This window comes from Schistocerca piceifrons, chromosome X (genome assembly GCF_021461385.2).
Source record: "Schistocerca piceifrons isolate TAMUIC-IGC-003096 chromosome X, iqSchPice1.1, whole genome shotgun sequence".
NCBI classification, from domain to species: Eukaryota; Metazoa; Arthropoda; class Insecta; order Orthoptera; family Acrididae; genus Schistocerca; species Schistocerca piceifrons.
The window spans coordinates 170,728,118-170,751,664 of NC_060149.1; the positions used below are offsets into that span (position 1 = coordinate 170,728,118).

The 23,547-nt window shown below is 40.9% G+C and overlaps 1 protein-coding gene across 1 annotated transcript in view; it reads left to right on the forward strand.

Annotated features, from left to right (window-relative positions):
- Positions 1 to 8,488, forward strand: part of LOC124722237 (P protein) — a 60,232-nt gene extending 51,744 nt beyond the window's left edge. Inside the window, exons 16-17 of the mRNA XM_047247428.1 lie at positions 5,147 to 5,240; positions 8,404 to 8,488. Of these exons, the coding sequence (XP_047103384.1) occupies positions 5,147 to 5,240; positions 8,404 to 8,488 (179 nt within the window). The remainder of the gene's footprint in view (positions 1 to 5,146; positions 5,241 to 8,403) is intronic.
- The last annotated feature ends 15,059 nt before the right edge of the window (positions 8,489 to 23,547 follow it).

The window sequence follows — 23,547 nt, forward strand, 5'->3', positions numbered from 1 at the left end:
TCTTCTTCGGGTGTTTAACCGTATCTGGCTCCAGGGTGACTTCCCTTCTCAGTGGAGGGATAGCATTGTGGTTCCTGTCCTTAAGCCTGGTCAGAACCCCCTATCTGTTGACAGCTATCGGCCAATTAGTTTGACCAATGTTGGTTGTAAGTTACTTGAACGGCTGGTAGCCCGTTGGCTCACTTGGGTCCTCGAATCTCGGGATCTATTGTCCCCTTACCAGTGTGGCTTTCGAGAGGGACGCTCTCCAATCGATCACTTGCTTCGCTTGGAATCCGCAGTTCGGCAGGCTTTTTCCCAGCGCCGCCAATTGGTTGCAGTGTTTTTTGACCTTCGCAAGGCCTATGACACGGCCTGGCGCCATCACATCTTACTAACCCTTCATCAGTGGGGTCTTCGGGGCCCACTCCCGATTTTTATCCGCCAGTTCCTGATCCATCGGTCATTCAGAGTTCGAGTTGGTACTGCTTTTAGTTCTCCACGGACCCAGGAGACGGGCATCCCACAGGGTTCTGTCTTGAGTGTCCTTCTTTTCCTCATTGCTATCGATGGACTTGTGGCCTCTGTCGGTCCCTTGGTCGCCCCTGCCCTGTATGTGGATGATTTCTGCATTTGGGTTAGTTCCTCCTCGATGCCATCTGCAGAACGGCAGCTCCAGGTGGCTATACGGCGTGCCTCTGCATGGACCCTCACACGGGTTTCAATTCTCTCCTTTAAAATCGCGGGTGGTCCACTTCTGTCACCGTACTACGATCCACCCTGATCCAGAGCTCTATCTCGCTGCACGACGATTGCCTGTGGTTCCACAGTTTCGTTTCCTGGGTCTTCTTTTCGACAACAAGCTCACTTGGCTGCCCCATATCAGACTCCTGAAGGTAGGATGTTTCCGTAAACTCAATGTCCTTCGCTTCCTTGCCCACTCCTCTTGGGGTGCGGACTGTTCCCTCCTCCTCCGTCTTTATCGTGCTCTAGTTCTGTCACGTTTGGACTATGGTTGTCAAGTTTATGGTTCAGCTGCTCCTTCCACACTGCACGTGCTGGATCCAGTCCACCATCGTGGTATCCGTTTGGCCACCGGTGCCTTCCCTACTAGCCCTGTTGATAGTCTCCTGGTTGAAGCTGGGATCCCCCCCCCACCCCTTTCTGTTCAGCGGTCCCAGCTTCTGGTGTCTTATGCCCTTACTATCCGTTCTTCTCCCACTCATCCTTCCTATTCTAGCCTATTCCCAGACCATGGATGTTGCCCGCCCGACTCCCGCCCTCGGGCGGGTTTACCGGTTGGGCTGCGCCTTGCGTCTCTTAACCATGATTTTCGGCTTCCTCCTTTGTCCTGTCTTCCTCACTCCCTCCCCTCCACCCCTCCTTGGTTAGTTCCTTGGCCTCGAATTCGGATGGATCTCCGCCGCGGTCCGAAAGATTCTGTCCCCCCAGTGGTGTTCCGTTCCTTTTTCTGCCAAATTTTATGGGAGTTTCGGGATGCTGTTGTTTTTTACACTGATGGCTCTAAATCTGCTGATCATGTTGGGTATGCCTTCACGTCCTTTGTTGGAACGGAAAGTCAGCTACTGCCACCCTCATGTGGGGTGTTTACTGCGGAATTGATGGCAATTTCCCGGGCCCTTACCTTTATTAAACAATCCCAACACAACCGCGTTTTGTTATGTACGGACTCGATGAGTGGCCTTCTTGCTATTGACCGGTGTTTTTCGCGCCATCCCTTGGTCTCTGCCATCCATGACCATCTCGCTGATCTTCACCGTGCTGCTTGTTCCATTGACTTCCTATGGGTCCCGGGCCATGTGGGTATCCCGGGTAATGAGCTCGCTGATCGTTTGGCTGTGGGAGCAGTTACTTACCCCCCGTTTTCTGTAACCCCTCCTGCAGCGGATTTACGGCTTCACATCAAATCCCACTTTGCACAGTCATGGGCCAATTCTTGGGAGGCTACTCCACTGTCTAATAAACTTCGTGCAATTAAGGTGAATCCAGGCCCATGGCGTTCTTCCTTTCGCCTCTCCCGCAAGGACTCGACCACACTGTGTCGTCTCCGCATTGGCCATACCAGGCTGACCCATGGTTTCCTTTTGCGTGATGAGCCACCCCCGCTATGTGGTTGTGGAACCTTCCAGTCAGTGGCCCACATTTTGGTTGAATGCCCCCTTCTTTTGGCTCTGCGTGCTAAGTACAGACTCCCCCACACTTTACCTTTGATGTTGGCTGACGATTCCCGGATGGTCTCTCTGGTGCTAGGTTTCCTCCGGGAGAGTGGTTTTTCTTCTCAGTTTTAAACTTTTTAATCTCCCTCTGGTGTTGGGGCAGGGCGGTGAGTGTTTGGGTGTCTCCCACTGTAGGCAGTGTTCAGAGATTCCCGATTCACCTCCCTGACCGGAATCCTCTTTTCTTTCCCTTTTACTCTGTTTTTACCCCTTCTTTTTAAGGCTTGGTAAGTTTTTCTATTCCCATACGTACTTTCTGCATTATAGCAGTTGTACCTTTTAAGTCACAAGTGGTCTTGCCTATGCTGCTTCAGCATAGTGTTGGGTTCGTTCTCTTGCCAACTTCCCTCATTTGTTTTTACTAATGACAACGTGACTGCCCTTTTACGTTTCCCCTTTTTCCGTTTCATTTTCTGACTATACTGAGATGTCCCGTTAGCAGAATGGAGTCTATTTGAAACAAGGGACTGATTACCTTGCTGTTTGGTCCCTTTAACCTCAAACAAACAAACAAACAACCAACCAACCAATGGGTTGTATGTCTCTACCCTGCTACCCCCTGGAGTTCGCTTTTGTCACCTCCTTCAACACCTTAATTTTTCACTCCCTGCAACCTTTCGAGTGGGAGAGAGCCACACGCCACCTTGGCTCCAGGCTCAGGTTCGCGTTCATCTTGACCTCAGCTCGCTCCCAAGAGAGGTTACCCCCGGTTCGGTCTACCACTCCTGTTTTGTCGAACTTCGTTCAAAGTTCATTAATATGACCTTCATTTATACAGATGGCTCAAAGACCAATGACAGAGTCGGGTGTTCCTTTATTGTCGGGGCACAAAGTTTCAAATACCAGCTCCATGGCCATTGTTCGGTCTTCACAGCTGAGCTCTTTGCCCCCTACCAGGCTGTTCTTTACATCTGCCGCCACCGACATTCTGCTTATGTCATCTGCTCCGATTCCCTGAGTGCCGTCCAGAGCCTCAGTGATCCATATCCGGTTCACCCTTTCGTGCACCGGATCCAACGCTCTCTTCAGCAGCTGGTGGAAGACTGTTCTCCGGTTAGCTTTGTGGGTTCCTGGCCATGTCTGTATCCTTGGGAACGAAGCTGCAGATGCCACGGCCAAGGCTGCAGTCCTCCAGCCTCGGACAGATTCTTGTTGTGTCCCTTCATCAGATTGTAGCAGGGTAATTTGTTGGTGCATTTTATTGCTGTGGCATGCCGATTGGGTTGCACTTACGGACAACAAGCTTCAGGCCTTGAAACCTCTTCCCGTGGCGTGGACGTCCTCCTCACGCCCTTCTCGGCGGGAGGAGGTAGTTTTGGCCCGGTTATGGATTGGACACTGCCAGTTCAGCCATCGCCACCTGCTGATGGCTGCGCCGGCGCCATTCTGCCCATGTGGGCAATTGCTGGCGGTCGGCCACATTTTAACATCCTGTCTGGATTTTACTACACTGCGTCTTGATCTTGGCCTGCCATGTACTCTCGATGCCATTTTAGCGGATGACCCAGGAGCAGCTGCTCGCGTTCTTCGTTTTATCAAGTTGACAAACCTGTCTAAGGCCATTTGATTATGCTGTTTTTTAATCCTATTCCTGTCAATCTTTTATCGTGTTTTCCCTTTTAGTTGCTGTTTTAAACTTGTGCCTCGTGGTGCATTCCTAACGTAGTCTGGGCGCTAATGACCATTGAAGTTGTGCGCCCTAAAACCACAAAAAAAAAACAATCTATATCAAAGTGTTTCCATAAATTTTATTTAAACTAAAGCACTGGGTATGTCAAGATGGTAAAAAACGTGGTTTATACATTGTTACTAGGTTATACTGTTGCATGCAGTGAGCAAATATTTTCAATATTTCAGTGTGATGTAAATGGTAGTTACTGAACTATATGTAATGTGCAGAGGAGTTACAGTGAGCATAAACAAACAAGAGGTATACCACCCAACTTGTAGAGCCAATACAATACATTATAATCAAAGATGAAGATGCACTGTTATCCTATCTTAGTGGCTGTGCACCCACTGTTAAAGCAGTGTCGAAAAGTTTTTCATCCCATTTCACAATTTTATCAGCTTATTCCTTATGTTGTAAATGTTAAAGTGCAGTCATCTGCCAGGTCCTGTTGTCTCATAACATTGCGTACATGTCTACAAATTTGACTGTTTATGTAACAGTCCTGTAATGCAAGGACCTGATATTTCCCAGGATGTCATTTTGAGCTATTAGTAGAATGCACTCATTGTAGAAACTATTTACAAATCACTGACATGAATCACTGGCCATTTCGTTATGAATAAATTTGGTATTATACAAAATCCCTGTGCAGAGCTTGGACCACACAGTAGTAACCTTGTGACCATTCACTGAGGTTAGCTTACAGTGAACTTGTTGCCAAGGTTTTCAGTTTGAAAAATAAAATACCACACAACTCACTTCACAAGAAACTGCCCAGTACAGTGTTTGCTTGCGTCAAACAAGTTAATAGCGAACTGTGCTTATGGCGAGGGGAGAAAGAAGGAAATGGTACTGGCCATGGGATATACTGCATGTCGAGCAACAGTAATCCTTCTCTCCCTCCTCCTCCTCCCCCACTGCCACTGCCCAAACCTGCCACATGCCACTTCACTAAAGATATTATGCCACCAAATCTTGAAGGAATAAAAGGTTCCACATCAGTCATGAAACTGTTATCAAAAGTGCTGGCAATACATAAAAGTATGATAATAAAGGAAAAGTAATATTGACAACAAGCAATCTATTGTTGGGAACAGTGCAGACATTAGTGCTTTAATACAGACTTGTCTAAAATTAAACAAAAATTGCTTACAAAGGTGATTGTGTGGATATGTTTCATAACAAGTCATAAAATTACTCAAGATTGCAAAGGATACACAATTGTCATTAATAAATCAATTTTATTTTCTTATCATAGGCAATGGTACATTAATTGGTTCATCATCAAATGTTGTCTGTGCTGGAGTTGCTGAGCAACATGGCTACAGGTTCACATTTATGCAGTTTTTCAAGTAAGGAAAAATTTTATTTTATAGATTGATTTAAAACCAGTTACTCAAATTTATTTATGCTATTTTGTTAAGTTAGTAATTGCTGGTAGCATTCTAGCGAATCCTGTAAAGGTTTTCTCAAAAGACCAAAGCAAAAGTGTATTTAAAGAGAAACAGATCACCAGATCACCAGAGGTGCAGGAATGTGTGCAAACTGGTGGAACCAGAGCTGATAAATTAGGGAACAATATGGTCAGGTTGTTAAAGGACTCACATATACTAAGAATCATTTTATGATACATGCCAACTTTAAAAATGGTTTTTGATGGAAGTCTCTTGTGGTTTGTTTAGTGTAAAGGGCAGCTTGATAGATATTGCCTAGAGACTGATCATTTAGGGTTCAGCACAAGTTGTCTGGATGCTTCACTGAGTTGGCCCAGTGGTTAAGGAATTGAATCCCTATTTAATGGAAGTGTTCAACTGTAGTAGGCCATAATGTGTAAACTGTAAAGAAAAATTATTGAAATCACTTTGGCCCTTCTTAATAGGCACTTGAAGGTGGTGTTCCTGGCAATTTCTGTTAGTGCGACAATCAGCATATAGTTGTAACTACCAAATAAGAAAGTAGTTGGCAAAACTGTTTTGCATTTATGATTTGAAGTGTCAAATCCTGGTTTGAATAAAATCACAAAATTCAGTGTAAAAAAACCTGTCTTAATTCTGAAAATTAGGTATGGGCCATAAACTGTGAGGGGGGGAAAATTGTCAAATGGTGTCTTTCTGAAATTAGGATGGAGTAGTGCAACACATCTAATCTAATTTTCAAAATCTATGAATCATTACTTCTGGGCAACTTTGTGAGTAGCGTGTGATAATTATTAGCTTAACAAATTCACACTGAACTCCACTTCCTAACCTACCTTACACTATGGATAAGTAATAAAAAGGAAGTCACCATAAAACAAAACTGACATATTTTTAACTGTCTTTTATCTTAAAGCAAATTAAAGTGTAAATAATTTAAAGACCACTGATGATGCTTTACCTCAAAGTGAAATGTGTCTAGCGAAAAACACATTTTTTTGAAGACGCAATGATTGAATGAAAATACTCTTAAGAATATTAAATTTTAATGCTCAAAATAACATGTTTTCTCCCATTGTTTACTTAAAACTGTACTCTAATTTGCTGTGAGAAAATATTTCTGACCTATATAATACTGCAACATGCATTTTGTGATAATTTCCACTAGACACTGTTTAGTCATGAAATGGCTACAATTAAAGAGGTTCTTAATTGGCAAAGATAAATTATTCACCTGGTTAGTGTTGTGACGAAATACAGTAAACTCTCAAAGTAGGTTTGATATCGCACTCCTTGCAGGCTGCCTTTATCACTATGATTTCTTAAGATATCCTTTTAGTGGAAATTAAAACTTGACTAATAGGCATTTCACAACAGATCTAGTGCACAAATTTATCTGCAATTATCATCTGACAGTTACCACTGAAACAGTTACTCCAGAAAATTTTACATTCATGGGTTGAGAGGGCACTATATTATTATGGTATTTGTAAAAAGGCTTATAGAGGGAAAATTATGTGATGGCTTATCCATTGTTACCTTGATTACCTCATTGTACGGATTTTGATAATTGACTAAAAAATAAATGTTCTGGTTAGCTAAATTTTAGTGTTTGGAATGTGAATGGTAAACATAAATTGGATTTTATTTCATGCTGTACATTGAATGTGCATGCAATACAGGCATGTCAAAAATAGAACACTTTATCACATACTTCCTAACCATTTTTGTTACATTCTAATGTCATTAACACTAACAATACATATAAATTTAATGTGATAAGTACTCCTCAACACTGCAAAATTACTTTTCCACCAAACAGTCCATGAGGCTCTTTGAAAATGTAGTGTCATATACATTGCTGTGTAGTTCTTCAGGCAGACTGTCTGTCTGTCTGTCTGTCTGTCTGTTGTGGAATAATAGGGTAATTTTTAGAGGGGCCATTTATTGGCTAAAGTATAAGGGGCTACATAGGTCTAGGGAGGTGAGGGTGAGCCAGAGCTTACAATTTGGCAAACATTGTTCGCGAAGCTACCGAAAGTGGTTGTCTGCCGCAGCACCGGGAGAAGCGGGAGATGTTCAATGCTCCAGGGCGTGCATCCGACTCGCGGGTGAGCAAGAATACAAGAGAGCGGGCCCGGTGATGGGCGGCCGGGTATGTTCGACGCACCGTGCGGGCGGCATGGAACTTTCCAGAGCGTTCCCTGCTAAGCGACGCCTGGGGTGGCGTTACCTCGTCAGCACATGAGTGAGGCGTGTGAACAAGGTGCCCTTCATAGGTGCTGACTTCCTGTTACTAAACCGTGGGAAGAAAGAATTTACAGGCAGCTAACACTGCCGGCCGTGGCTTGACTGCAATGGAAAAATGAAGTTACCGGTTGGAGGTTCATATAATAAAGTAAAATCCCTTACTGTCTGGCTCATCCTTTACAGTATATTGATTGTGCACGGTAGATGTTTGCATACTGTGATAGCTGCCTCATTATGAATAAGACTGATCAGAGCTTCTTACAGACATAATTAATAGTTCTCTCTTTCAGCTTGTTAGCCACAGTAATAACTAAGAATCTAGTGAATTCTACTTCTTAGTCATCCATTATTATGGATTTAGAATCGATGTGCATAGCCTTGTCTTCATTTCTGAACACTACATACATAGTCTTCCTTAGGTTTATAAAAAGTTTATTTTCCAGGAGCCAATGAGCTGCAGTGTTGGAAGATATGTATGCTCTTCCCTCCACCTGTACCACATTTTGGTCACAGTTCAGTCATATCATGAAATCTGCATACAAAATTTTCTTCTCCTACCCTTCAACACCTATGTAATCAACAAATATATTAAATAGCAATGGCCACATTACAGATCCCAGCAGCACTTGATATTTGATGCCTTTGGTTTCTGATAGATGTGCATTCCCTATTGATAGATATTGTTCCCTGTTGCCTAAGTACGAAGTGGTCATGACCGATGTTGACTTTTTTACCTTCCACTGCAACTGTAGGTTATTTGTTAAGTATTGTATGCTAAGACAGCATAGTTTAGCATTAGCTTGAAAAATATTAAAAATGAATGACTAACAAAATACTTTTCTTTCCACAGGATTGGGATGCCAGTCACAATTGTCACTGTAATAATATCCAATGTGTACCTTATAATATGCCATGTTGCTTTAGAATGGCATTAAATATTGAAACTTCAAGGAGACCATTCCTTTGTTGACCAGAGAAATGCAGGGAAATTGCATTTTAAGGTTTTTGAAACTAAGAATTATTCAGAGTTGTAGGTGATGCTCTGTGATGAGGGAAGTACTGAATGATTGCCACCAGTGTAAAATGTATTTCATGAATGAAAAATCTCAATGTGAAATCTTATTTATTCTTAAAATGATATTTTGTATATGTGTAAAATGAATGCTGTAAGCTTTTTAAAGTTTGCTGTATATAAAATACTGATTTTATCTTTACATTTAACACTTCTAGAATTGTTCCAGATTCTGGTTGATGATTTTTTACTAAGCACATACTAAAAAAATTAACAGTAGTTCCTATAATTTACTGTAAAACTATAAATTACTTCATAAGACAATTCCCTTGTCAGCTTTAGAGACAACTTCAAAAACCCCTTTTTTGAATTTGTTTTATCCTAATAAATTAAACAGAGAATTAAGTATTGAAAATGCTGTGCAAGCTCTAAACATAAAACAAAAACTTCAAACAGGAAGTCTAATTTGTAATTGCAATGTCTTGTGAACATGTATTTTATTCACAAGCTCATTCCAAATAGATGAATCATTTGATTTCATATTTCCTAATGAATAAATGAAAATGTGCTGTAATAAACTAAATAAAAAATTGTGTGAAATATTTTTGTCACAGTCCTTAAATTTAAACATACTTTGGCAATGATATTTTTTAAACTTTTAATGAAATTTTTTGCATGAGCCACATGTTTTTGATGGTATGAGTTACTTCCTGTAACTTGGAAGGAAGTAGTTGAACCATAGCTATTTTACTACACTGGTTTGTAGGTAAAACAGGACATTGCAAGGAGTTACCCAGTTTAGAAATGAAGTGTGAATGACACACACACACACACACACACACACACACACACACACACACACACACACACACACACACACACACACACACACACATTCTGGTAATGTGTTCTACCCCATTAAAGAAAAAATATATATCTCAAAGGTATAAACAAACATTCAGCACATTGATAATGTCCATCAAATGTACCTACAAAATTCAGATTGTGCATTTTGTTGGTGCAGACCATTTTCACAGACTGAACTGAAAGACAGAGGACAACATAGTGGCTGAACTGAGACAAACTGAACTTGGAAATAGGGTTAGGCCAGAAGTTCTGCTAAAAGTAGGGGGCTCCAGAAAGTTATAGACGCATAAGAATAACAACAGTTCTGTCTAAAACAGAAGCAGTGATTAAACATCATTGAAAGTGTTAGAGAAACAAAATGATTTCAGTGAAGTGTAACATGGGTTCAGAAAAGGAAGACTGAGCTGACAAATTTCATAATGCTCATTGAGGCCCTACATCATTAACCTCTAGTGACCCCTTGTATCAAATATAATAAATCTGTTCAAATGATCATCTTACACAAGGTGTGCCTTTTTTTGTAAAAACACTGTATCCTATTAAATACACTCTGCAGAACAAGCAGGCAGCCTATTTCTAGTTCTCAGAATGACCACTAGGTGTCAGGAGCAGTCAGTAACAAGTGTGTAAACATGGCATCAAGAAAGGAAGGTTAGTATTGTTAATTCATCATTCATATACTTCTAAAGAAGTACAAAATATTTTTAACTGTTCGCTGACTAATTATATCAAAGTGACATGAAAGATGAGTTTACTTCTGAAAAATTCTTATTTAGTAGATGTATCATATTTGATACGTTGGGTCTCTGTGACTATATTTCATATGGATGTGAGCAAATGGCAGGCAGCTACATTTTATACTGTTCATTCATTGTTTCAACATTATTATTTTTAAGGTGCGTTTACCAACTTTAATAATGGTATAGGCATTTCTAATGCTTTCTGTACAAGTAAAACTTCTCAAATGTGATTTAAAAATTCAAATATTATTGACAGGTACATCTGATTCAGAAATAGCTTAGCTTCTGGATGTGGTGGTTCTTCTTCACAGATCGCAACTGACATCATTATGAAAAAGTATTTTCAGCCAGTGATAGTACAGTAGTGCCAACATAGTATAGTAGTGCCAACACAAGCTTATGAAACTTCATCACCTAGAGATTGAACACAATGCTGGTACCACAGAAGAGAGTACATATTTTAGTAGTTTAAATAAGTATGAATGTTAATTATACAAAACAATCATTTTTAAGAAATATTATTCTTTACATTTTAATTTTCGCCTTGTATATCAACTGCCATGATGTCAACATCATAGTTCTAATGCAGAATCTGTCGGTACAGGAATTAGGAAAGAGTTTGAATATTTTAATAAGTATTTAAATGAAGATTTCTACAGTAATATGGCAGAAAAACCAAAATAAAAGCATGTTTCATCACATGGAAGATCTCTTACCAGCACCACCACCCTAGATGAGATCAAGAAATACTGGGCTGTAAGTATTGTGATTTCAGTTTTTGGTTCTCCTAAGCTTAGGTTATGTTGGAAACAATGTACTAGATATCCAGTGGTTGCAGCAAACATCAGCATAGTTAGTTTCTACAGCCTTCGAGCATATATCAAGGTTGTTGACCATACTGTCAGCGACAATGAAAAAACAGACATACTTGAAAGTTTCACCAATGTTGTCAGTGATTAGAAAAACATGTCTAACATCCTCGTCCAAAGAGCTGACAAACAAATGGTGCCATTCCATGGGAAAGTCCACATGAAACAATACGTTAGAGGAAAATCTTAACCTGTGGGCCTGAAAAACTTTGTAATGGCTTTAGCAAGTGGACTAAGATTACCCTTAGATTTTTATGTATGAGGGTGGACAGAGACCAACTAATTCAGAGATGACACCTATGCCTGAAAAATTACATATTGGAGGGAAAGGGTATTGAAGTAGTCTGATATATTGCCAACGAGAACAAAGATTTTCATGGATCAATATTTCACTACTTTGCCTCCTCAAAGTTCTCTCCTCAGAGCTATTTGAGGGTGTGGAACAATGATGACCTCAAAGTTACCAAAAAGCATACTTCTCAAATGTGAGGAAGAGGAAGTTTCGACCAAATGGTGAGAGATTGTGATGCAATTCCAATCATAAAATGGCATGATCATGGTGCCATTCATTTGGCTTCCACATACTCAGGGGTAAATTCTGTGGAAACTTGTCGAAGGTGGAGCAAGCACCAAGGTCAGTATATAGATTCCTTGCCCTTTTGCTGTAAATACACTCCTGGAAATGGAAAAAAGAACACATTGACACAGGTGTGTCAGACCCACCATACTTGCTCCGGACACTGCGAGAGGTCTGTACAAGCAATGATCACACGCACGGCACAGCGGACACACCAGGAACCGCGGTGTTGGCCGTCGAATGGCGCTAGCTGCGCAGCATTTGTGCACCGCCGCCGTCAGTGTCAGCCAGTTTGCCGTGGCATACGGAGCTCCATCGCAGTCTTTAACACTGGTAGCATGCCGCGACAGCGTGGACGTGAACCGTATGTGTAGTTGACGGACTTTGAGCGAGGGCGTATAGTGGGCATGCGGGAGGCCGGGTGGACGTACCGCCGAATTGCTCAACACGTGGGGCGTGAGGTCTCCACAGTACATCGATGTTGTCGCCAGTGGTCGGCGGAAGGTGCACGTGCCCGTCGACCTGGGACCGGACCGCAGCGACGCACGGATGCACGCCAAGACCGTAGGATCCTACGCAGTGACGTAGGGGACTGCACCGCCACTTCCCAGCAAATTAGGGACACTGTTGCTCCTGGGGTATCGGCGAGGACCATTCGCAACCGTCTCCATGAAGCTGGGCTACGGTCCCGCACACCGTTAGGCCGTCTTCCGCTCACGCCCCAACATCGTGCAGCCCGCCTCCAGTGGTGTCGCGACAGGCGTGAATGGAGGGACGAATGGAGATGTGTCGTCTTCAGCGATGAGTCGCTTCTGCCTTGGTGCCAATGATGGTCGTATGCGTGTTTGGCGCCATGCAGGTGAGCGCCACAATCAGGACTGCATACGACCAAGGCACACAGGGCCAACACCCGGCATCATGGTGTGGGGAGCGATCTCCTACACTGGCCGTACACCACTGGTGATCGTCGAGGGGACACTGAATAGTGCACGGTACATCCAAACCGTCATCGAACCCATCGTTCTACCATTCCTAGACCGGCAAGGGAACTTGCTGTTCCAACAGGACAATGCACGTCCGCATGTATCCCGTGCCACCCAACGTGCTCTAGAAGGTGTAAGTCAACTACCCTGGCCAGCAAGATCTCCGGATCTGTCCCCCATTGAGCATGTTTGGGACTGGATGAAGCGTCGTCTCACGCGGTCTGCACGTCCAGCACGAACGCTGGTCCAACTGAGGCGCCAGGTGGAAATGGCATGGCAAGCCGTTCCACAGGAATACATCCAGCATCTCTACGATCGTCTCCATGGGAGAATAGCAGCCTGCATTGCTGCGAAAGGTGGATATACACTGTACTAGTGCCGACATTGTGCATGCTCTGTTGCCTATGTCTATGTGCCTGTGGTTCTGTCAGTGTGATCATGTGATGTATCTGACCCCAGGAATGTGTCAATAAAGTTTCCCCTTCCTGGGACAATGAATTCACGGTGTTCTTATTTCAATTTCCAGGAGTGTATGTAAAACTCTCACATGGGCAGTGTGGATCTTATGGACAGGGCCATTAGCAAATATGCCATGAAAGACACAATGAGGAAGTGGACAACAAAGGTACTGTACAATTTTTTGATTTTGCTGCTGCTACTGCTGCATCATGTATTCAATACAAGAACACTGCACTGGAAGAGAATCCATCAAGATGGATACTGCTGAAAATCTTGTTTTCAGCACCACTGAAAGAAAGGCAAACAACCCAGACAGATGTGAAAAGGAAGGTGAAGAAGAGGAAAGTGAAGAAAGGGAAGAGGACAATGAAAAGAAGAGATTAGTTCAGCCAGCACCACCAGTGGCCAAAAGATACAAATGTGCTTTGCGCATGCCAGAAATGGATACCAAAAAGAACAGATAAAGACGCAGAGGAATGGGTTGTTCGAAGCTAACGAATGTGAGATGTTTTGAATGTATGGTGTTTGTGTGCTTTACATAGGAAAGAAACTGTTTCAAAAAGTTTCATACTTGATAAGAATATCCTGTAAAATTTTTAAAAATCTGTAAAGTTTAATTATATTTATAACAATTTATATTTAAAAAAGAACATGTGATGAGACAATCATAACTTTGTGAATTTTCTATCTTGAAGAGGAATGTTGTTGTTGTTGTTGTTGTTGTCTTCAGTCCTGAGACTGGTTTGATGCAGCTCTCCATGCTACTCTATCCTGTGCAAGCTTTTTCATCTCCCAGTGCCTACTGCAATCTACATCCTTCTGAATCTGCTTAGTGTATCCATCTCTTGGTGTCCCTCTACGATTTTTACCCTCCACACTGCCCTCCAATACTAAATTGGTGATCCCTTGATGCCTCAGAACATGTCCTATCAACCGATCCCTTCTTCTGGTCAAGTTGTGCCACAAACTTCTCTTCTCCCCAATCCTATTCAATACTTCCTCATTAGTTATGTGATCTACCCATCTAATCTTCAGCATTCTTCTGTAGCACCACATTTCGAAAGCTTCTATTCTATTCTCTTCTTGTCCAAACTATTTATCGTCCATGTTTCACTTCCATACATGGCTACACTCCATACAAATACTTTCAGAAATGACTTCCTGACACTTAAATCAATACTCGATGTTAACAAATTTCTCTTCTTCAGAAACCGCTTTCCTTGCCATTGCCAGTCTACATTTTATATCCTCTCTACTTCGACCATCATCAGTTATTTTGCTCCCCAAATAGCAAAACTCCTTTACTACTTTAAGTGCCTCATTTCCTAATCTAATTCACTCAGCATCACCCGATTTAATTTGACTACATTCCATTATCCTTGTTTTGCTTTTGTTGATGTTCATCTTATATCCTCCTTTCAAGACACTGTCCATTCCATTCAACTGCTCTTCCAAGTCCTTTGCTGTCTCTGACAGAATTACAATGTCATCGGCGAACCTCAGTTTTTATTTCTTCTCTATGAATTTTAATACCTACTCCGAATTTTTCTTTTGTTTCCTTTACTGCTTGCTCATTATACAGATTGAACAACATCGGGGAGAGGCTACAACCCTGTCTCACTCCTTTCCCAACCACTGCTTCCCTTTCATGCCCCTCGACTCTTATAACTGCCATCTGGTTTCTGTACAAATTGTAAATAGCCTTTCGCTCCCTGTATTTTACCCCTGCCACCTTTAGAATTTGAAAGAGAGTATTCCAGTCAACATTGTCAAAAGCTTTCTCTAAGTTTACAAATGCTAGAAACGTAGGTTTGCCTTTCCTTACTCTTTCTTCTAAGATAAGTCATAAGGTCAGTATTGCCTCACGTGTTCCAGTGTTTCTACGGATTCCAAACTGATCTTCCCCGAGGTTGGCTTCTACTAGTTTTTCCATTCGTCTGTAAAGAATTCGTGTTAGTATTTTGCAGCTGTGACTTATTCAGCTGATAGTTTGGTAATTTTCACATCTGTCAACACCTGCTTTCTTTGGGATTGGAAGCAAAAATAATGTAACATTTATTTTTCACTGTGTGGCAGATTCTTGTTAGCAAGCAAACGTATTGTACAAGACACATGACCTGCGGCAATGTGTAAATATAAAAATATATTCATGAATATTTTAAAAATCAGTGGTGCCAACCAACACATTAAATTTTGTTCTGTCCAGTTTACTCCAAAACGCTGACTTCAGGCCTCCAGAGGTTAAAGTATATGGCGTGTGATTAAACATTTCAAAATCTTTTGTCACAAAATGGTTAGACACTGGACTGCTGTGGCAGAAGAGTAAAACCTACAGCCATTATAGAAGTCTTTGTTGAAAAGACAAATGTTAAAATAAAATGTAAATCCAGAAATAGATGTCTACTCTGATTCTCTGCAGGTAAAATATGGTGTTGCTCAAGGTTCATTACTAGGACTTCCTGCTTCTTACATATAAATATGCACACAGCAGTAAATGTAAAGGTGATTATGTATGTTGACACATCTTTGTTAGTGTGTAGTGACTTGAAGGATTTTGAAGACAGCCAGTGAGAATACGTGAACAATAGAATGGTATTTTAGAGAGAACAATTTATTGATCAATGGGAAGAAAACAATGTGTACTAAATTTGAGACAGAACAGCTGAAAGGATTTTATCCAGAGCATTGGGGATTCAGTGGACTGTACTAGGGTTCTGGGAATGGAGGTGGGCAAATTTTTGACACAGGAAAACAACACTAAGGTAGGTTGGAAAAAGTACAAATATCTGTAATGGAAAAGTGGTAAATGGTGGACACAGAAATCCTGTTGACCATGTCATACAGACTTACCTCCCCACACATTGTACTGCATACCAAAATGGGGAGCAGCAGGACCAGATACATATTCAATTTCAAAACTTCGAAATATCTTATTTTCAAATGAGTTGCATGAGGCTTTAGTCCTGCCCTCATAACTTTTCTGTACATTTCTTATGAAGTTGATTTAGCTAAGATTGTTTGATGTTGATCACCTATTACACCATAAAGGTCATGATGGAAATTAATTACTGATAAAGGTCAAGTTATTAACTGCTAAGTATATAAACACCATTAATGAAGCACTAAAACTGGTAGTGGAATTATCTTCCTTTCTTGCAATGTAGAGGCAACCTTCAACAGACTCATGAAAATTCTGTCTCAAAAATTTTAATGTTACCCAATAATATTTTCAAAACATGGTCACTAGTAAATAGAGAAATAGGTAAATCTGGAAAACATAAAACTGCAAATCACTTGGTGATAAATGCCACAATAGAAGCTGATCAAAATAAGGTCAATCTATTTAACAATTACTTTGTTTATGCTAGAAGCAATCGGCTTAAAAAATCAAATACAAATTCAAATTCAGAGGAACACCAGTGTCGGGAAGTATGTTTGATGCCAACAAGTGAAGAAGAAGAAATAATTAAAATGAGTGGCTTGAAGGATTCTCATGCAGTAGGATATGACGGCTTAAGTCTGGACACTTGTAAGAAATGTTTATAAAATTGCATCACCTTTATCAGCAACTATCAACTTGCATATGAAAGATGGTCTATTTCCAGATGAGTTGTAAATTTTGCTAGTTGTGCCTATTTTTAAAAAAAGGAAACAGAAATCTAGTAGAAAACTTTTGACCCATATCCGTTCTTCCAATAATATTTAAAATCTTTGAGAAACTAATATACATAAGAACCTGCAACTTCCTGGTAAGCAAAATAATTTCTGAGGGATGGTATAGGTTTGTCAATGGGGTGATCCACCATTACAGCAGCATCCAAGTTAATCAAAGATGTCACTAAGGCAATAGATACTAAAGAATGTGAATCTGTCATCTTTCTAGACTTAAAAGAAAAGCATTTGACTGTATTGATATGACCATATTGCCAGACAAACTATGGAACTATAGCATTAGAAGTGCAGCCCATAATCTGATTAGATCCTACTTGACAAATAGGAAGCAGTTTGTGTCTAATTAGTAGAACAGAGGAGCATACAAATCACACTGACTTTCTTAATTTTGGTATTCCACAGGGTCGATATTATGACCCTTCTTTTAATCATTTATGTTAATGATGTTCAGTCTAGAACTAACCCAGCAACAGCTATCTTAAATGCAGATTATTCCACATTAATATGTCGCAATCCAAGCTATTTGCAGCTTGAAGTGGAATCTAATACTGCTGCAGGCATAATTCTGCTGTATTTTAATGAAAACAAACTAAACACAAATGTCTATTGAATTTGATCTGGGGAGGCAAACTCACGAAAAAAATTTTAATGGGTGACAAATACATTAAAAAAACTAGACCCAATTTCTTTGCCATACACTTGATGGAAAGTTAAACTAGTCTGATCATGTAAATGATACTTGCAAAATGCTATCCACTACCATATATGCCCTAAGAAAACTAACACATTTTTTGTAAGATTACCACTCCAAGATAAATATATTTCAAACCATTTGAGTCCCATCTGAGCTATGGAATAGAAGTATGTGGATCCAGCAGTAAAGGTAATATGGAAAGTGTACTTATTCTACAAAAGAAGTCGCTTAGAATTATGGGAAAGAAGTTGTCAGTGAGTCCTGCAAAAATTGGTTTCAAGAATATAAAATAGTAACTGCTCATAACCTGTATGTACTTAAGATGATAATTATTCTACAAAGTTTGAGCCTACAGGGTGTTTCAAAAATGACCGGTATATTTGAAACGGCAATAAAAACTAAACAAGCAGCGATAGAAATACACCGTTTGCAATATGCTTGGGACAACAGTACATTTTCAGGCACACACTTTCGAAATTACATTAGTTACAATTTTCAACAACAGATGGCGCTGCGGTCTGGGAAACTCTATAGTACGATATTTTCCACATATCCACCATGCGTAGCAGTAATATGGCGTAGTCTCTGAATGAAATTACCCGAAACCTTTGACAACGTGTCTGGCGGAATGGCTTCACATGCAGATGAGATGTACTGCTTCAGCTGTTCAATTGTTTCTGGATTCTGGTGGTACACCTGGTCTTTCAAGTGTCCCCACAGAAAGAAGTCACAGGGGTTAATGTCTGGCGAATAGGGAGGCCAATCCACGCTGCCTCCTGTATGTTTCGGATAGCCCAAAGCAATCACACGATCATCGAAATATTCATTCAGGAAATTAGACGTCGGCCGTGCGATGTGGCCGGGCACCATCTTGCATAAACCATGAGGTGTTCGCAGCGTCGTCTAAGGCAGTTTGTACCGCCACAAATTCACGAAGAATGTCCAGATAGCGTGATGCAGTAATCGTTTCGGATCTGAAAAATGGGCCAATGATTCCTTTGGAAGAAATGGCGGCCCAGACCAGTACTTTTTGAGGATGCAGGGACGATGGGACTGCAACATGGGGCTTTTCGGTTCCCCATATGCGCCAGTTCTGTTTATTGACGAAGCCGTCCAGGTAAAAATAAGCTTCGTCAGTAAACCAAATGCTGCCCACATGCATATCGCAGTCATCAATCCTGTGCACTATATCGTTAGCGAATGTCTCTCGTGCAGCAATGGTAGCGGCGCTGAGGGGTTGCCGCGTTTGAATTTTGTATGGATAGAGGTGTACACTCTGGCGCATGAGACGATACGTGGACGTTGGCGTCATTTGGACCGCAGCTGCAACAGGGCGAACGGAAACCCGAGGCCGCTGTTGGATCACCTGCTGCACTAGCTGCGCGTTGCCATCTGTGGTTGCCATACGCGGTCACCCTACCTTTCCAGCACGTTCATCCCTCACGTTCCCAGTCCGTTGAAATTTTTCAAACAGATCCTTTATTGTATCGCTTTTCGGTCCTTCGGTTACATTAAACCTCCGTTGAAAACTTCGTCTTGATGCAACAACACTCTGTTCTAGGCGGTGGAATTCCAACACCAGAAAAATCCTCTGTTCTAAGGAATAAACCATGTTGTCTACAGCACTTGCACGTTGTGAACAGCACACGCTTACAGCAGAAAGACGACGTACAGAATGGCGCACCCACAGACTGCGTTGTCTTCTATATCTTTCACATCACTTGCAGCGCCATCTGTTGTTGAAAATTGTAACTACTGTAATTTCGAAAGTTTGTCCGCCTGAAAATGTACTGTTGTCCCAAGCATATTGCAACAAACGGTGTATTTCTATCGCTGCTCGTTTAGTTTTTATTTCCGTTTCAAATATACTGGTCATTTTTGAAACACCCTGTATATTCTAATATAAACAGCCCTACAAGTGTAACAAACACTTCAAATAGTCTTATAGATAATATATTTTAAAATATAGAAAGCCCAGATACAGAAGTTTTGAATGCTGACCTAGGAATATCTTACCATAACGCACTTATTATTAAAGTGCTCACAGTTCCAATACATACAAAATTATATCATATGTATAACTTCCTCTCCCAAAAACTGCAATCAGTTTGGTATCACACTAACCAATATTGGGCAGAAGTATTGTCACAAACTGATACAGATGCTGCATACAATATATTCTCCCAACTTTTCATGACAAATTTTCAAATGTGCTTTCCAAAAAGATTGGTTAAAATCAACTCGTCTAGCCATAGATACACATGTTCTTGGATCACATCTGGCATTAAAAACTCTATGAAAAGACTAAACTCTGAAATGAAAACTAATACTGACCCTAATTTTAAGTGTGTTAGTAACTACAAAAAGGTATATAGTAGAATAATAAATTTAGCAAAAGTGTTAATGATAATCAGGAAGTCAGACAATAAATCAAGTACCACATCGGAAATTGTTAGAAAAGAAATAGGAAAAAGCTGTAAAGACCAGGATATTGTGCTTAAATGTAGTGGCAACATTGAAACAAAGAAGGAAGACTTGTCCAATTACATTAACAACTACTTCCTAAGCGTACCTGGTAAATTAAGCAAGAGCTTTACCAAAGAACAAAAAACAGCACCAAAAGTACTCAGTAGCATGATAAGTCCCATTAATAAATATGAAATATTGAAAGTAATTAACAGTATGAAACCCAAAATGGCTGCAGGACTGGACGAAGTTAGTGACAATAAGTCACCTCTCAAATATTGGAACCACTGGTACATATTGCCAATTTATCATCCAATGATGTGTTCCCCCAAAGGCTGAAAATTTCTAAGGTTAAACAATCATTCAAAAAATGGGGATGCACATAGGATATAAAACTATAGACCTATATTCCTCCTCCCAACTTTATTAAAAAATCTTTGAAAAACTGATGAAAATTACTCATAAGCTACCTTGACACTTTCGATCATCTAAATTGTAATCAACATGGTTTTTGTACAGGTCACAGCACAGAAACACCTATAAAGGCCTATATGGAAGAAATTGTTAGAAATTTAGACAAAAAAAATGTGTAGTAGGAATCAACCTAGATCTTTCCAAGGCCTTCGATGCAGTGGATCATCAAATTCTCCTTGACAAACTGGAGGCAATAGGCATCGGAGGAATTGGGAGGAAATGGTTTGAATCCTATCTCCAAGATGGAACTCACGTTGTGGAGCTCACATCATCTAAGAATAATCAAAAAATTTGGTATCTGATGCTAAGAAAGTGGCAGGTGTCCCCCAGGGCAGTGTTCTTGGCCCTCTGTTATTCCTAATCTATATAAATGACATTGAAAAGCCCAACAGGTCATAAAAAAATTGTTATTTGCAGATCACACAAGCATAATAAGTGGTGACAGCAAATCCTTATTCACTACAGTTGAAAAAGTTCTGAAGAGTGTTCAACAGTGGTTTTACGAAAAGTTAACACTCAATTTAAAAGAAACAAATTACATACAGTACAGTAAAGTAAATGACAAGGGTGATCACCATTTATCATTGAGTGACAATGAAATAGAGAAAGTCTTGTCGACAAAATTTTTGGGCATGTACATTGATCTGCACCTGAGCTGGAAAGACCGTCACAAACATATCCAAAAAACTCAATTCAGCATGTTTTGCACTTAGAATAATCTCTAGAGTTAGCAGTGCAGTGTGTACAAGATCAGTGTATATGGCTTATTTCGATTCTATTATATCCTATGGAATAACATTCTGGGGTGCAACTAAATGTTGCTTGAGAGAGGTTTTTAAATTACAGAAAAGGGCCATTAGAACTATTACACACAGCTCTCCACAAACACGCTGCAAGCACTTGTTCATGCAACTAAACATACATACAGCACCATTTTTGTACATATTAAAAAGCATACTGCATACAAGAACATGCTGGAGTAGTTTACATGTAAATTCAGATCTTAATGACTACAATACATGTATCTCTAAGAATCTGCATGTAGAAAGAACAAGAAAAACAAAAACTCAAAAACATGTGAGCCACTATGGAATAAAGCTTTATAAGGCTCTGCCACTCTGCATCAGGGGAACAGAAAATGAAGGAAAATTTGTCAGAATTAAAAAAGTATCTGATAAATAAATGTTTTTATGGCATAGAGGAATATTTTGAATCCTTAAATCACTAACTGAAAGTTGTGTTGTCAATATCATGTTGTTCTCATTGTCAGTTCTATGTCTTGTTTATACTCTTTTAACTGTAAGTTATCTCTAATATGTGTTTTCCAAAAGGTAATAAATATATATAAATTCATCACATATGGTACATGTTAAAAGAGCATGTAAAAGAACAACCCATTAATTCAATGTTTTAATTTTCAACGTATTATATAATGTTAATTTTATGTGTTTGATAGAAATTCCTGATATTCTGCTGTGCATATTCTGGACAGTATTAGGACAATTCCTATATCATATAAATGATGCAAAGCATGATAATAAATCAAATGAAATGAATATGAAATTATGGCAGTAAACAGTAACAAAACACTTACTAAATAAATAAATGATCATAACACTAGAAGTAGAGAGAGACCCTTCATCATCTCTCACAGAACAACACTTTGAGAAAAGCCCTCACTATGCAGGTATAAAACTACTGAATTGCTTCCACCCTAACTCCAAAATGCCCATTACAGAACTAAAAAAGAAATTACAATTATGGCTCCTAAACAATCCTGTGTACTCAATGGATGAGTTTCTAGATTTAGTACACTTGTATGATGGAAGACCATCTATCTAAAAAATATGAATCTCAGATCTTAGACTGTGTCACAAACTGTGAATATCTGAATCTCAGATCTGAAGACTGTCACAAGCTGTAAATTCCTTAATCTATGTATTGCAACAGCAAATTGTTTTTATGTATAATCCGTGTTATGACTGACAATTCACAATTTTTCACAAACACAACTTTTATTGCTGTAAGTTCACAAGGTTGATGACTGAACAACAAACGAAAGGTAACAGTAACAATGCCAGTGAAAGTCTCCCAATTGAGGCAAACAAAAGTTCACTTATAATTTTCCACAAAGATTCATGGTAACACACACACACACACACACACACACACACACACACACACACACACACACACACACACACACACACAAGTAATAGTCTAATTCAGAGATGAAGACGTAATCTTCAACGACTGAAGTACACGAGGTCAGCATCCTGAGTGAACTGAACTTTGGGGGCTAGTTCTAGCCCCTAAATAGCTGTCTCCAGCCAATCAGGTTTTGGCATAGTGATACTTCCTGCAGGCTGTGGCTCGAGCTGCTCCTGCAGGAAGTAGTGCTCGGAATGTCTGTTGCCATTACCTAGTATGTAAATAGCTGGTGTTTACCATGGTGCTTTTGGTATGCCTTGGGCATAGACAACCTCGCACTCTGTGGTGTAATATGGGTTGCTGGCCCTCAGGGGCTAACTTGGCTCCGGTATAACACCCCTCCTCTCTTGGAAAAGCTGGTGCGAGACGGGTGACCCGGGGGAAGAGAGTACCAGCCTGGTGCCGTAGGCTGATCTGCAGCTACGTCCACCTGAAGGAGGTGGTGGAACCCAGCTGCCAGAGAGTAGGGCACCACCTTCCGTGTGAGGCGGCTGGAATGCCGCAGCAGTGGCAGTATCGAGGCCATATCGGGCTGGGCAAGCAGCATGGGGCCGTGCGCGTCATCCAGCCAAGGCGGCGCCAAAGAGGGGCCAGGAAGTGGGTTCAGGGGAAGCTCCCGGAGCTGTCCTGGGTCCTGAGTATGCAGTGGCATGGAGATAGCAGCCGGCATCTCCCAGCTATCTCCGGGAAGATCATCCACCAACTGAGGAGAGGGCATCAACACAGACAGAGAGAGAGAGAGAGAGAGAGAGAGAGAGAGAGAGAGGAGCCGGCATTTGGGGCTGTGGCTGCTCGAGGAAATGAGGATGCAGTTGGTTGCAGTTATGCGAAACCACCCTGTTGTCCAGACGTACGTCAAACAGTTGTCAACCACAGGGCCGGATAGTGACACCCAGAAGCAAGCTGGGCCGGGGCCCAAAACTGTGAGCCCGCACCTTGGAGCCTGATGAATATCGAGAAGTGCCTGGCA